The following is a 12,493-nucleotide window of genomic DNA, read 5'->3' as shown; positions in this document are numbered from 1 at the left end:
CAATAAAAATTTTGTATGTTATTTGTTAAGATTATTGCAACTATCTATTTATTAGCAAATCAAACACTAAACTTGTTTGAAAAGTTAATAACTTGATATAAAATTATTTTAAACTTAAAAATTTAATTCATCTTTCTCTTGAATTATTCTTGTGGACAATAATAATACTTGACAATAATTTTTTTTTTCTTTTCGCTTTTAACTAATAACTCTCTCTCTTTTAAATAAACGAAACCCTTATGGGTTTTTTAAGCTGCGTTATTTTTATTGTTTTCAAGTTATTTTTAGTTTTTAATTTTTTAAAATAATGAAAACGTGTTCTCTTTATTGTTTTTAAAAATGTATTTTTGAAAACAAAAAAATTATAAAGAAAACTCAAAACAATAAAAAGTTGTTTTGAATGTTTTTATTCAAAACAAACTCAAAACACATTTATTTATTTATTTATTCATATTTTATTATTATAATGAAATTTTTTTTACAAAATTCATTAACTTTAAAATGTAGATATTTTTTTAATAATTTATAAACATTAAATATTTTTAATTTATTGAATAATCAAATTTATTGAATAAAATATCATTAAAAAATTATTTTTAAAATTTTAAAGAGAATGCGTTTTCTAATTTTTTGTTTTGAGAAATAGTTTTTCAAAATAACAAAGAGAACGCGTTTTCAATTTTTTAAAAACAAACTGTCAAAACAAAAAACTAAAAATGAATTCAAAACTCAAAATTAAAAATTGAAAAGTAAAGAGGAGGCAACCTTAGATTTTGAGTTATTTATTGAAATCATATGCATAGAAAATTAATTTTTTAAGTTGAATTTAAAATTAAAAAATTTAAGATTAGACGAGAAATCTAGAAATAATCTTGATATTTAGGCTATTAAAAATCCAAATTGAGCCCATTTTTTAATTTTTATTTTTTAATTATAATGAAGATAAAGGAAGTGTATTTTGAAAATTTTAAGAAAAATAAGTACAATTTATTAACAACAAAAAATTATCTATAATTATTAAACTAAAAAAAAAATGCAAACACAGTTATAATAAATACTTTTTCACTAAAACTCAAAAGTGATTCATACACCACCTAAATTGATAAAACCACCCATTTCTTATTTCGCGTTATCTTCTCTTTTACTCTCTCTCTCCCTCTCTCTGCTTTTTCAATCTCAGAAATGGTTTCAACAATCGCTCTGCCTCTTGCTCAGTCATCTTTTTCGCCGATCCTATTTTCATCTAAACCCCTAATTCGACCGACTCAAGCTGTTCCTCTGAGTCGCCACAGTAAATTCTCCCTTTGCTACTCACTCTCCCGTCCAATCCGATCTTTAAGCTTTCACCGTACAAACCGGAGTCCAGCTTCAACTACGCGAGGCCGTGCTATATGCTTTTACAATGCCGATGAAGATAAACAGAAGGTAAGGCTACAATTAAGCTTCGGAAATTGTTCTTTTCCAATTTATTGCGTTTGCTTGTGGTTTCGGAACTTGTTTCCTGTACTCATGAAAGTGAGATGAAGGTGACGGCGGCTTTGTGTTTACTTGTTTTCATATCCGAATAAGCGAAAATTAAAAATTGAGAAATAGGAAAAAAAATGAAGAAGAAGATAACTTTGAGAAGAGGTCGAAACAGAGCAATGGGAGTTAATTCTTAACTATTTGCTCTGATATGTGTTTGTTGGGGTTGGGGGGGGGGGGGGGGGGGTGAGAATCCGAGGGCCCTTTTCAGAGCAAAATCATGTAGCTTGATTCATTGAGCTCCTAATGAGTTTCTATTTGGCTGCCATTTGATTCAATCGAATCTGGATGTTGAAAGTCGTAAATCTTTGGTTATAATGTTGTGAGCAAGAGTTGGTGCTTGGGTCCAAAGATTTATGGTTTAGGTACTTACAATTAAACTTGTTTTTTTATTATGTGCACAATCTCAAGATATATTATGTTTACAAGGAAGATTTAATCAGAAAGTAGCTTGTCGATGTTCAAAAAGTTCTAAAAATGTTCAATTTGAAATTTGTTTTGATCCATTCTTGCAATGCTCTTTCAGGGAAGTGAGTCGGATTGGCCAATCCTGAAAAGGTGGGATGTGCCTTGGAAATGGCAAACAGTTTCGCTAACCTCACTTGCTTGTGGATTAAGGTGTTCTTCTGTACCTTAAAGTCCCTTAAATATCAATTAGCTTAGTCAAGTTGATTGTGGAAGGTGCATCTTTGCACTCATTTGAAGAACATTATTAATTTTGAAGAGTGTTTTATACTGGCTGCCTCATAGTTACTTCTCACATGTTTATGAATCTAGAAATTGTTATCAGGGTTTAAGCGTACCCTACCTTGTTTTTCTTTCACACCCCTCTTTCAGTCATTGAGGCTTTAGTTGACTTATTTCTTGATTGAACAGCCCCCCCCCCCCCCCCCCCCCCCCCCAATTTTTAGCCTTTTTCTATTTCCTGATAATATTATGTAGCATTTTTGGTGTGAATCTAATTATTATCCAGGCAGTTTTGTTTTGACAGGGTTGATAGAGACAGCGGCTATACCCTATTTAGGACTTCAAATTGGAGAACTGAACTTGGATGAGAAAGCTGAAATCCTATTTTTAGACCAGGCGTATGCAAAACTCCTCTCTCTCTCTCTCTCTCTCTCTCAATTAAAAATAGTTTGTTGTTTGAAGTGTTGTTAGGAGAGTAAGACATTGGAATAAAATCTAGATATTTAAGGTAGTTTTTTAAGGCAGCAAGGGTTTGAAGCATCCTCTCTCCTCCCCTCGTTCTTCCTTTTTAGTCTAAATGTCAGAGTCATGCACTTCAGAATTCTTGTGGAAACATTTACTTTGATGTTTTGTTATCATAAATATAAATTATAATGAGATAGGCTTTACAATAATTGGCATTTTCCCCTTCTGAGCAACAACAAAAAAAGCATTTTCCCTTGCTAATAATTTGTGTCAATCTATAGCTTTAAAAGTACTATTGTCTTCTGCCAAATATTTTGACTCTTGTTCTTGGAAAATTTACACAATCTGTCGTACATGTTCATGAAACTTTTCAAACACTAAAGAAGTGCCTGGTGTGTTGCAGACTTGATTACCATGCCTTTTGGTGCATCCCCCCAACCATGCTTAATAGAACTGAACATGTGTACAGATAGACATCCAAACATACTAGTTTTAGTGGAAAAAAAAATTCCTACAGAAACCGAGTGCAAAATCTGTTTCAAATTTACTGTATGAAAAAACAGCAGAACATCTGTAGAATTCTGTTTCCTAAAGAACTTCTGCACCATGTATTTCCAAAAGAAAATAATGAAAAATAATTTATGAGGGAAACCCCTATCTGAAAAGAAGAGAAAAAAAGAAAGGAAAAAAAATTATTTCCCATCGTCTAAGTTGGGAACTATGATGTTGATCTGATCAATGATACAAAATCTATGCCTTCTATGGTACAAGGTAAGGAGCTTTTGGTTAATCGACCTCCCAGGTCTGACCTATGGAAATTGCAGTAATATATGTAAAGCCACTGCCTTTCACTGAAATGTTCCACCTTTTTTAAATTAAAAAATTTCTGCTATTTGTTTTAATTTTATACTCATTATTTTGCAGCATTACAACTGCAGTTGTGCTAGTGGTTTTGTATAGTCTCACCAACACCTTGGAACCTCACACAGAGGACTTGTATCGCTATGGTAATAGGACCATACAAACTTATTTCTTATTTTATTTTGTTTGTATGTTTCAGTGTTTGGCGATACTCAATCTAAATATTACACCTGCTCCCAATATGAGAAAATCCCCTTTTTGTGAAATAGTTGACCTGCAACATTATTTTCTGTTACCTCAGTGATATAATTCTTACTAAAATCCAGTGTTTTATAAACATTGTTGAACAGTTGCAAAATTTGTATATTCTTCAAAACTACTGTGTTTTCTGTTATTCATTCTCTATAATTTGGACCTATAGTCAATTTTGTTAATTTGCTAGATTACAAATGTTTCAGATTTGAGGGAACCATTTGATCTACAAAAGGGATGGCTCTTGTGGGCAGGAATTGGTCTTATTGCAGCACTGGCTGCTATTGCATTGACAGGAGCTGCCATGTCTTTGTTCAGTGGTGAGAACCCTCAGAGAGAGGTTAGAAATTTATTCATAATACTATGATCAGCACATATGCACACTTGTGTATGAACATTTTGCAACAACAGTTTAGGCTTTTGATTTGTTGTTATCATCGTTGTTGTAGAGTTTATATTTCATATGATATTAGCCTGCCAATTGTATCTCCATTCCTGTTTATATAAGCAGATAAGCTTGAACAACTTACCAGAGTATGCATAATTTTGAATACCAAAAGGCCAAGTTAGTACCCTAAGTATACGCCAAAGGTTAGTTTGGTACGTATGTTTCTTTTTTGGGAAAATTTTGTACCTAAACAACAAAAACTGACTCAACTTGACGGTTTTTGTTGAGTTTGCTAGCAGGATTTAGATCTCTGTTAGCCACTTCAAACGTCCATTCCATCCAATTTAATCCAACTGCGCCAGCAAAATAGATCACTAGCGTCCATTTGGCTAGAACCCCTCCCCAACAAGGATTATTGTCGACTTCATCATCATCATCTCTCTCTATCTCTCTTTCATGCGTGCATGCATGGGTTCTGGACTCACTGGAACCCATTGCACACAACCCATCACACAATGGGTTTTGGAGATTGTTCTAGAACTCATCACTCACAATGGGTGGGGGAGGGGGGAAGAAGAAGAAGAAGAAGAAGAAGAAGAAGAAGAAGAAGAAGAAGAAGAAGAGAACTAGTAGTCTTGAGCAGCAGTAGCTATGTGCCACAGAATAAGAAGAGAACCAGTAGTTGTGAGCCACTTAACACCACCGTGAAGAATAAGAACCAATAGCCATGAGCCACCAAGCACCACTGCTATGGTTGCCACTGCCTTCTTCTTCATTGTCTCCACCATAAGACAGTCACTCTGACCTTGTCTGATCTCCCTTCTCCCTCAATCTTTGTTGGCCAAGACTTATTGTCCCAATTTCTTCTTCCCTCTTTGAACTCTCTCTCTCTGTTCTATGGTCTATCGCCAAGATAGTTGGGTTAACGGAATTTGATGTCTGTCTGTTAATGGACGTTTGGCATGGCTAATGGAGATCCAAATCTTGTTAGCCTGTCAACAAAACCTGTCAAGTTGAGTTGGTTTTTGTTATTCAGGTACTAAATTTGGCCCAAAAAAGGTATAGGTACCAAACTGAGTTTTGGCATATACTTCAGGTAATTGGCCTTTTGGCCTAATTCTGAATCTCTATCTGTGTGTGCGTGTGTAGGAACAGTCTGTTGAATTTGACTGAGCTCACTCTAATTATTTGACTAATATTATGTATCTTTTATTCTTTGACATCATGATTATGTTTCTTATTTTAATTTAGAAAGTATTGACGTGGTTTTGTCGTACTATACACCTGATTTTGGATCTATGAATATTTTACTGCAATACCTAATGTTCCAGTAATTGTAACTTGGTTTCAGACTGATGCACTTGTCCGCTTGCTTCCTTTGATTGGATCCTCAAGTATAAGGTACTTAAGAGGGACAACCTGTCCCATGTTAAATTGTAAAACAACTGATCACAGTCCTTTATTGTAATATTTCCTTATATTCAATTGTGAAAAGAAATCGTTTAGTTAATCATCTCCATTTCTGTTGTAGCACTGCCTGTTTGCTTGGCATCACAGGTTTCCTTGCTCCAATCCTTGAAGAGACTGTTTTTCGTGGTTTTCTTATGGTGTCCCTTACCAAGTGGTATTGCTTCTTTTTGCTTTTGAAATATGAAACTTCCTTTTCTCATTTTATTTTGCTTTTTTGAACCTGGTAATGTCCATAAAAAATACCATTTCGTCTTAGAAAGTAGAAACAAGACCCTTGGTTTTTCCCTTTCAGGTTAAGTCAGTTAAACTCATCAGCATGATGCTTAAAACAAATTCTGGCTAACAAAATTATTTAACGCGATCCTTAAATAAAAAAAGATGCCAGATGAGTGGAGGAAGAGTATTTTGATTCCTATATACAAGAACAAATGAGATATTCAAAACTGTGAAAATTATAGAGAAATTAAGTTAATGAGTTATACCGTGAAATTCTGGGAGAGAGTAATAGAGCAGAGGTTCAGAAAAGAAACATATGTCTCGGCAAATCAGTTTAGTTTCATGTCTGATAGGTCAACAACGTTAGCTATATACCTACTGAGACGCCTAATAGAAAGGTATCAGGATCATTAGAAGGACTTACATATGGTGTTTATAGATCTAGAAAAGACCTATGATAGGATCTCTAGAGAAGTATTATGGAGGGTTTTAGAGAAGAAATGAGTCTGAATAGCCTATATACAAGCTCTTAAAGACATGTATCACAATGCAGAGACAAGGGTCAGAACATGCGGAGGGGATACTAAACCGTTTAAAATTACAATGGGACTGCATCAAGGATTTACACTAAATCCATACTTATTTGCTTTAGTAATAGATGAACTCGCTAAACACATTCAGACAGAGGTGCTATGGTGTATGCTATTTGCAGATGATATAGTGTTGGTGGATGAAACAAAAGAGGGAGTGAACACTAAGCTTGAGTTGTGGAGAAACAATTTAGAATCTAAGGGATTTAAATTAAGTAGAAGGAAAAAAAAATATATGGAATATAAATTTAGTAAGAATGCAAGAGTGGAGAATGTTATAATAAAATTGGAAGACCAAATCTTACAAAGAAAATACCATTTTCGATATTTGGGATTAGTGATTCAAAAAGATGGAGAAATTCACGGGGATGTCATGCATAGAATTAAGGCAGGTTGGCTAAAATGGAGAAATGCATCGGGGGTGTTATGTGATGGTAAAATCCCATTAAAATTGAAAGGAAAATTCTACAGGACAGCTATAAGACCAGTTTTGTTGTATGGCTCAGAATGTTGGATAGTTAAATACTAGTATGAGCAAAAGATGAGCATAGCAGAGATGAGAATGTTAAGATGGATGTACGGCCATACAAGAAAAGATAAAATTAGAAATGAGGTTATTCGTAATAAGATAAGAGTAGTGCCAATCGAGAAGAAGATGAGAGAGATTAGACTAAGATGGTTTGGTCATGTGAGAAGGAGACCAAGAGATGCTCCTGTGAGGAGAGTTGATGAAATGGAACAATTTAGTCAAAAAAAGAGGTAGACCCAAAAAGATTTTGGGAGAATATTAAAGTTTGATATGAAGTGTATGGACCTAAATGAAGATATGACAAAAGACAGAAATACGTGGAAGTCTAGAATTCATGTAGCTGACCCCACATAGTGGGATAAATGCTGGATATGTTGTTGTTTAGAATTTCACTCACCCTGTCGAGTTTTTAAACCCTTGGAATGATCCTTATTTTCACTTGTAAAGTTGATATTAAAGTTTAGTGCATGTGCGTGACTTTAGTATTGACAAACTTGTTTTCTATACATATGCCCAAATGTACATGTTGTGTAGAGGTATTTATTCTCAGAAAATTTTATTTAGTGTACAACTTCTCTTTTTGCTCTCTTTTGCTTGGCATTTGGTAGCATACTGAGAGTGCTTATTTAATGTTCAAGTTGCTCTCTTTTGCTTGGCTTTTGTTTTGTGGTTAGCATTTAATGTTCAAGTTGAAAAAATTTTATTTAGTGTACATGCATGCATTAGCCATTGGAGAATTTATACAGGAGTAGAAATATCTATTATCATGGGCAAGCTTTTCTGTCATATGGATATACCCAGTAATGTTCCATGGTAGCATGATGTGTTGTTAAGAAAGAGGTTTACCAAGGAAGAATTGGAGCACAGGCAATTTCAAGATGTTAGGGCTAGTATCACCAAGGGGCATTCATGAGAAATAGATTATTTATAGGGTTTGAAGGGGGACACCAGAGACTATTTCCTAGTGGTGTCCGGTCATTTTGAGGTGCTGGGACAGGATACCAGGCACAAATCCACGTGTACCTTTTTATTTGCACAATCTGGTTGCACTTAGTCTCAAACTATATGCCATTAAAAGACAATTGGTTCACTTGAAAGGAAATTGTTTTGCCTATTACTAACGATTGACTTATGCCTAGATAAAGTTGAATAATGAGGTGGAGCTCATTCTCATATAGTTAAACTGAAACCATGACACAAAGCTTGGTAGTTTAAAGTTTGTTTTGCATTTTTGCACCTTCATATTGACACCTATAGAGACACACCATTGTAAACTTTTATATCTGCGCTTCAATGTCTTCATGCTGAAAACACTTGCTCAATTCTTCACTTTTGCTAGAAGCTCTCATTCTTTCTCTCTGTCAGGTTGCCTACTCCAGTTTCAGTCTTCATTAGTGCTGCAGTATTTGCAGTTGCTCATTTAACTCCTGGAGAATTTCCACAGCTGTTTGTGCTAGGTATTGATATCTCTTTTATTTTGTGAAGTTGATCTATATTTTGGCAGCAGTAATTGCTAAAAAGATCTAGAAAATACCTATCATGCTTAGAAAATTGAAAGATGCCATCTTTGGGTGCAATATCTTTGCCAGGGTAAAAAGGGAAAGGGGGGGGGGGGGGGGGGATATATTTGTGTGGTTTGAAAACTAAAGATTCCCAGAAACATTCAATAAATAGCAAAGCCAAAAAAGTGGTACTTAAAAACTTGCTGTAATTTTTTCTGACATTTGAATAAGTTCATGTTTGGAAATCAAGAATGGTGAAAATTTGGTTAATTTTTCGTTTGTGCCCCTAAAAATTAAAAAATATTTGATCGTCAATTATTGGTTTCTGATATATGTTTTTTCTTTTGTTTTTGATCTATCCGGTGCTACTAAATTGAGGAAGCTGGTATTGTTAATAGTAAATAAGCTCTTATATCTGTGTGGAACTTAGACAGCTGAGCATCAGTTTTACATTTAAACTCAGAACTTAATGTTCCTGATGTACTGTCATCACGTTTCTCATGCTTCAGAGAAACTAATAATTTTTCTTTTTCTATTTTTCTGTTAACTAATTGAATCCTGTTCACCCAGGTGCTGCTTTGGGATTTTCATATGCTCAAACTCGGAACCTTCTCACTCCCATAACTATACATGCTTTCTGGAATTCAGGCGTGATCTTACTTCTTACCTTTCTTCAGGTAAATTGTCTACTTCTGGCTTTAGATTTACTTGAAGTGTCTCACATTTGGTTGGCATCATAAGAAACTTTTTGGTTCTCCTTAATGTATGAACTTTTCATTTCTTGATGGAGCATCCCCTTTATCCAATGATAGTTATGGATATTTTACACTTGTTCATTTATTCTAAAAGGACTTCATGTGCAAGTTTCTTTTCCTATGGGACTGCTGAATACATACTTGACTGTTAGATGGCAATGTGGCCATAAATCTGTAAAAATGTAAAAGATTTCATCTTTTCATAAAATATTTGGTCAATTTAAGTTTGGGAAAAATACAAAAATAGGTAAAATATAGCTCTCATGATGTGCACAAATTTTTTTTTTTTTCTGTACAAGAATTTCATTTAAAATAATGTGTCAATATATTTAAATTTAGAAGTCACCTTAAATAAGAAGGGAAAAGACATGGTTCAATAGCCTTGTTACCAAAAAAAAAAAAGAAGAGTGGTAACACAACTCTATACAGGAATGAGGAAACCATCTTTTGACTAAATCACACTTAGTTCTATATTATTGATTTAAAAAATTTTACTTGCTTTATCTTAGTGATGATGACCCATTGGGTGAAGTTTTTATAGAATTTATGAAACAACATTTACACTTTATCTATAATAGTAGGCTATATCCCAATTACTTAAATCAAGTGTCAAAATCTCATATTCTAATTTAATTTCATGCATCTAACTAGTAAAATTTATTGAACTTTTTTTTGCCTTCTATTTGAAATTTATTAAGCCTTTTTACCATAAATTTTTAAACATTTTTTGCTCCTCTCAGTCAAATTTCTATCTTCATCCTTGAATATGATATATACCTTGTAGATCTTAGCTTATCTTAATAGCTGTCATCAAAGATTCATGGCTAGACACTCCGCTTTTTTGGTCATGAAATTAAAGAAGTTATATTCTGTGTGTGTGTGCGTGTGCAACTGTGTTATACTATTCATTATAGTGGCTTAGAACAGATTAATAGAGCTTTTGTGATTTGAATTTGGCAGTAAGTTTTTGATTCCCTTCACCTGTTCTCAACATACTGTTAAGTTGCTTAATTTTGCCATATCTTGTTTCATCAAAGCACCAATTCAATGTTCTTCCAGAGATAATTCTAAAAGAGCATCAATTTATGCTGAAACAAAGCTTCTAATAGGCCAATTATCATGTTGATCCTAACTGTTGGTGTTTTAATCTTCAGCCAAATCACTGTTAGCTTCTCTTAACTGCTTAATTGAGTTTATTTTTTGTGGCAAATACTAAGTTCTCCTCTTGATTTTTTTTTTTCCAGCTCCAAGGATATGATATCAGGGAATTGTTGCAGGCTTCTCAATAGAGATCGCTCTTCCTTCTTTCGGGGTGGGGTGTGGAGCATGCTGGTGGCATACTGCTGTTTTCTCCTTAAATGTATCTTTTTCTGTAATATTTTTACTTTTACTTTTATTTTTCTTCAACATTCCTAAGAATAAAATAAATAATTGATAAAACAAAATTCGCATAATTGACCTCACTGATCTCATTATTATTCTTGTACCACATCACTCGGAAAACCAACAGAAATGGGCCCATTTGATTTGATTTTGTTCACAAACACTTGTTAACCTTGTAGAGATTATTCCTCGCAAAACAACCATGAGATCTATCGTTGTGGCAAAGAAATAGCAAAAATAGTAAGTAAAACTTAAAAGAACAGAAGCTGAAAATTTAAAACAGTAAACTCCTTCTTGTTGTTGGCAATGGAGAAGACTAAGGTGGATTTGCAAGGCTCAGTATTGATTGATTCAACATCCACAAAAAATAATCTAAAATTGGTTCCAAGTACAACCCAAGAACTACATTCAATCAACACCCAAAATAGTCTCAATCTCATAACTCACAATTGAGAATTGCACACCCACACAAAGACAAAGAAACCCCACCAAGGAGAACACTCTTCTCACTCTCGGCTCTTTCTCTCGCATTCACTGTCTTCCCTTTCTCTCGGTTTTCCTCAAAAATGAATCTCTAGATCCCTTCCCAAGAATCAGATAGATTTTTTCAAATATGAGGATAACCATAGGGTTAACTGAGAGGTTGAGATAAAATAAAGAAAACAAAATGGTTAGGGCAAAGAAATAGCAAAAATAGTAAGTAGAACTTAAAGAATAGAAGCTAAAAATTTAAAACAGCAAATTCCCTGTTGTTGCTCGGCAATAGAGAAGAAAAAGGTGGATTTGCAAGGCTCAATATTGATTGATCTGACACCCACAAAAGGTAACCTAGAATCGGTTCCAAACACAATCCAAGAACTAAATTCAATCGACACCCAAAATCTCCTCAATCACAAAACCCACAATCGAGAATCGCACACTCACATAAGGATGAAGAAACCCCACCAAGGAGAACACTTTTCTCACTCTCGACTCTCTTTCTCGCATTCACTCTCTTCCCTCTCTCCCGGCTCTCCTCAAAAATGAATCTCTAGATCCTTTCCCAAGAACCAGATAGATTTTTTCAAATATGAGGATAACCATAGGGTTAACCGATAGGTTGAGATAAGATAGGGAAAACAAAATTGTTAGGGCAAAGAAATAGCAAAAATAGTAAGTAGAACTTAAAGAACAGAAGCTGAAAATTTAAAATAGCAAACTCCCTGTTGTTTCTCGACAATGGAGAAGAAGAAGATGGATTTGCAAGGCTCAATATTGATTGATCCGACACCCACAAAAGGTAACCTAGAATCGGTTCCAAGTACAATCCAAGAACTACATTCAATCGACACCCAAAATAGCCTCAATCACAAAACCCACAACCGAGAATTGCACATCCACACAAGGACGAAGAAACCCCACCAAGGAGAGCACTCTTCTCACTCTCGGCTCTCTCTCTCTTCTCGCATTCACTCTCTTCCTTCTCTCTCGGCTCTCCTAAAAAATGAATCTCTAGATCCCTTCCCAAGAACCAGATAGATTTTTTCAAATATGAGGATAACCATAGGGTTATCCAATAGGTTGAGATAAGATAGGGGAAACAAACTTGCATGGAATCAGTCAGAAGAAGAAACCAAACCTCCATTGGAATCAATTAGAGAACAACGCCTTTAATAGAAATGAAGAAGTTAGGTCAAACTCAGGTGTATATATATATATGAGCTTTTAGATAAGGCATTGTGGGCTTTAGACAATGGGCTTGGTCCTTGGTTTGAGCTGTTGGGCCAAGCCCAACTTTCCTCAAACACAAGATAAATGTACTTGGACCATATTCTTGTTGGGCCACCCATTTGTGGAATTGGACCTTTCCAAAAAACTATCAATCCTGGGAC

General features: G+C 34.5%; 1 protein-coding gene across 1 annotated transcript; it reads left to right on the top strand.

Moving 5' to 3' along the window:
• Window positions 1-1,101: 1,101 nt before the first annotated feature.
• LOC127798415 (uncharacterized) lies at window positions 1,102-10,771 on the top strand. Its single transcript, XM_052331968.1, has 10 exons — window positions 1,102-1,425; window positions 2,051-2,142; window positions 2,502-2,609; window positions 3,601-3,683; window positions 3,996-4,129; window positions 5,529-5,578; window positions 5,709-5,801; window positions 8,348-8,439; window positions 9,055-9,161; window positions 10,484-10,771. The coding sequence occupies exons 1-10, from the start codon at window positions 1,183-1,185 to the stop codon at window positions 10,526-10,528; spliced, it is 1,047 nt and encodes a 348-aa protein (XP_052187928.1). The 5' UTR covers window positions 1,102-1,182; the 3' UTR covers window positions 10,529-10,771.
• Window positions 10,772-12,493: the final 1,722 nt, after the last annotated feature.

This window comes from Diospyros lotus, chromosome 3 (assembly GCF_014633365.1).
Source record: "Diospyros lotus cultivar Yz01 chromosome 3, ASM1463336v1, whole genome shotgun sequence".
Classification (NCBI taxonomy): Eukaryota; Viridiplantae; Streptophyta; class Magnoliopsida; order Ericales; family Ebenaceae; genus Diospyros; species Diospyros lotus.
This window is presented reverse-complemented; position numbering and strand designations above follow the sequence as displayed.

Excerpts from the sequence above, each read along its gene's own strand:
- LOC127798415 (XM_052331968.1), top strand. The coding sequence starts at position 1,183 with ATGGTTTCAACAATCGCTCTGCCTCTTGCTCAGTCATCTTTTTCGCCG. Across the intron at positions 2,143-2,501 it reads TCACTTGCTTGTGGATTAAG|TTTTGTTTTGACAGGGTTGA; the intron begins GTGTTCTTCTGT and ends TTATCCAGGCAG. Across the intron at positions 3,684-3,995 it reads AGAGGACTTGTATCGCTATG|ATTTGAGGGAACCATTTGAT; the intron begins GTAATAGGACCA and ends CAAATGTTTCAG.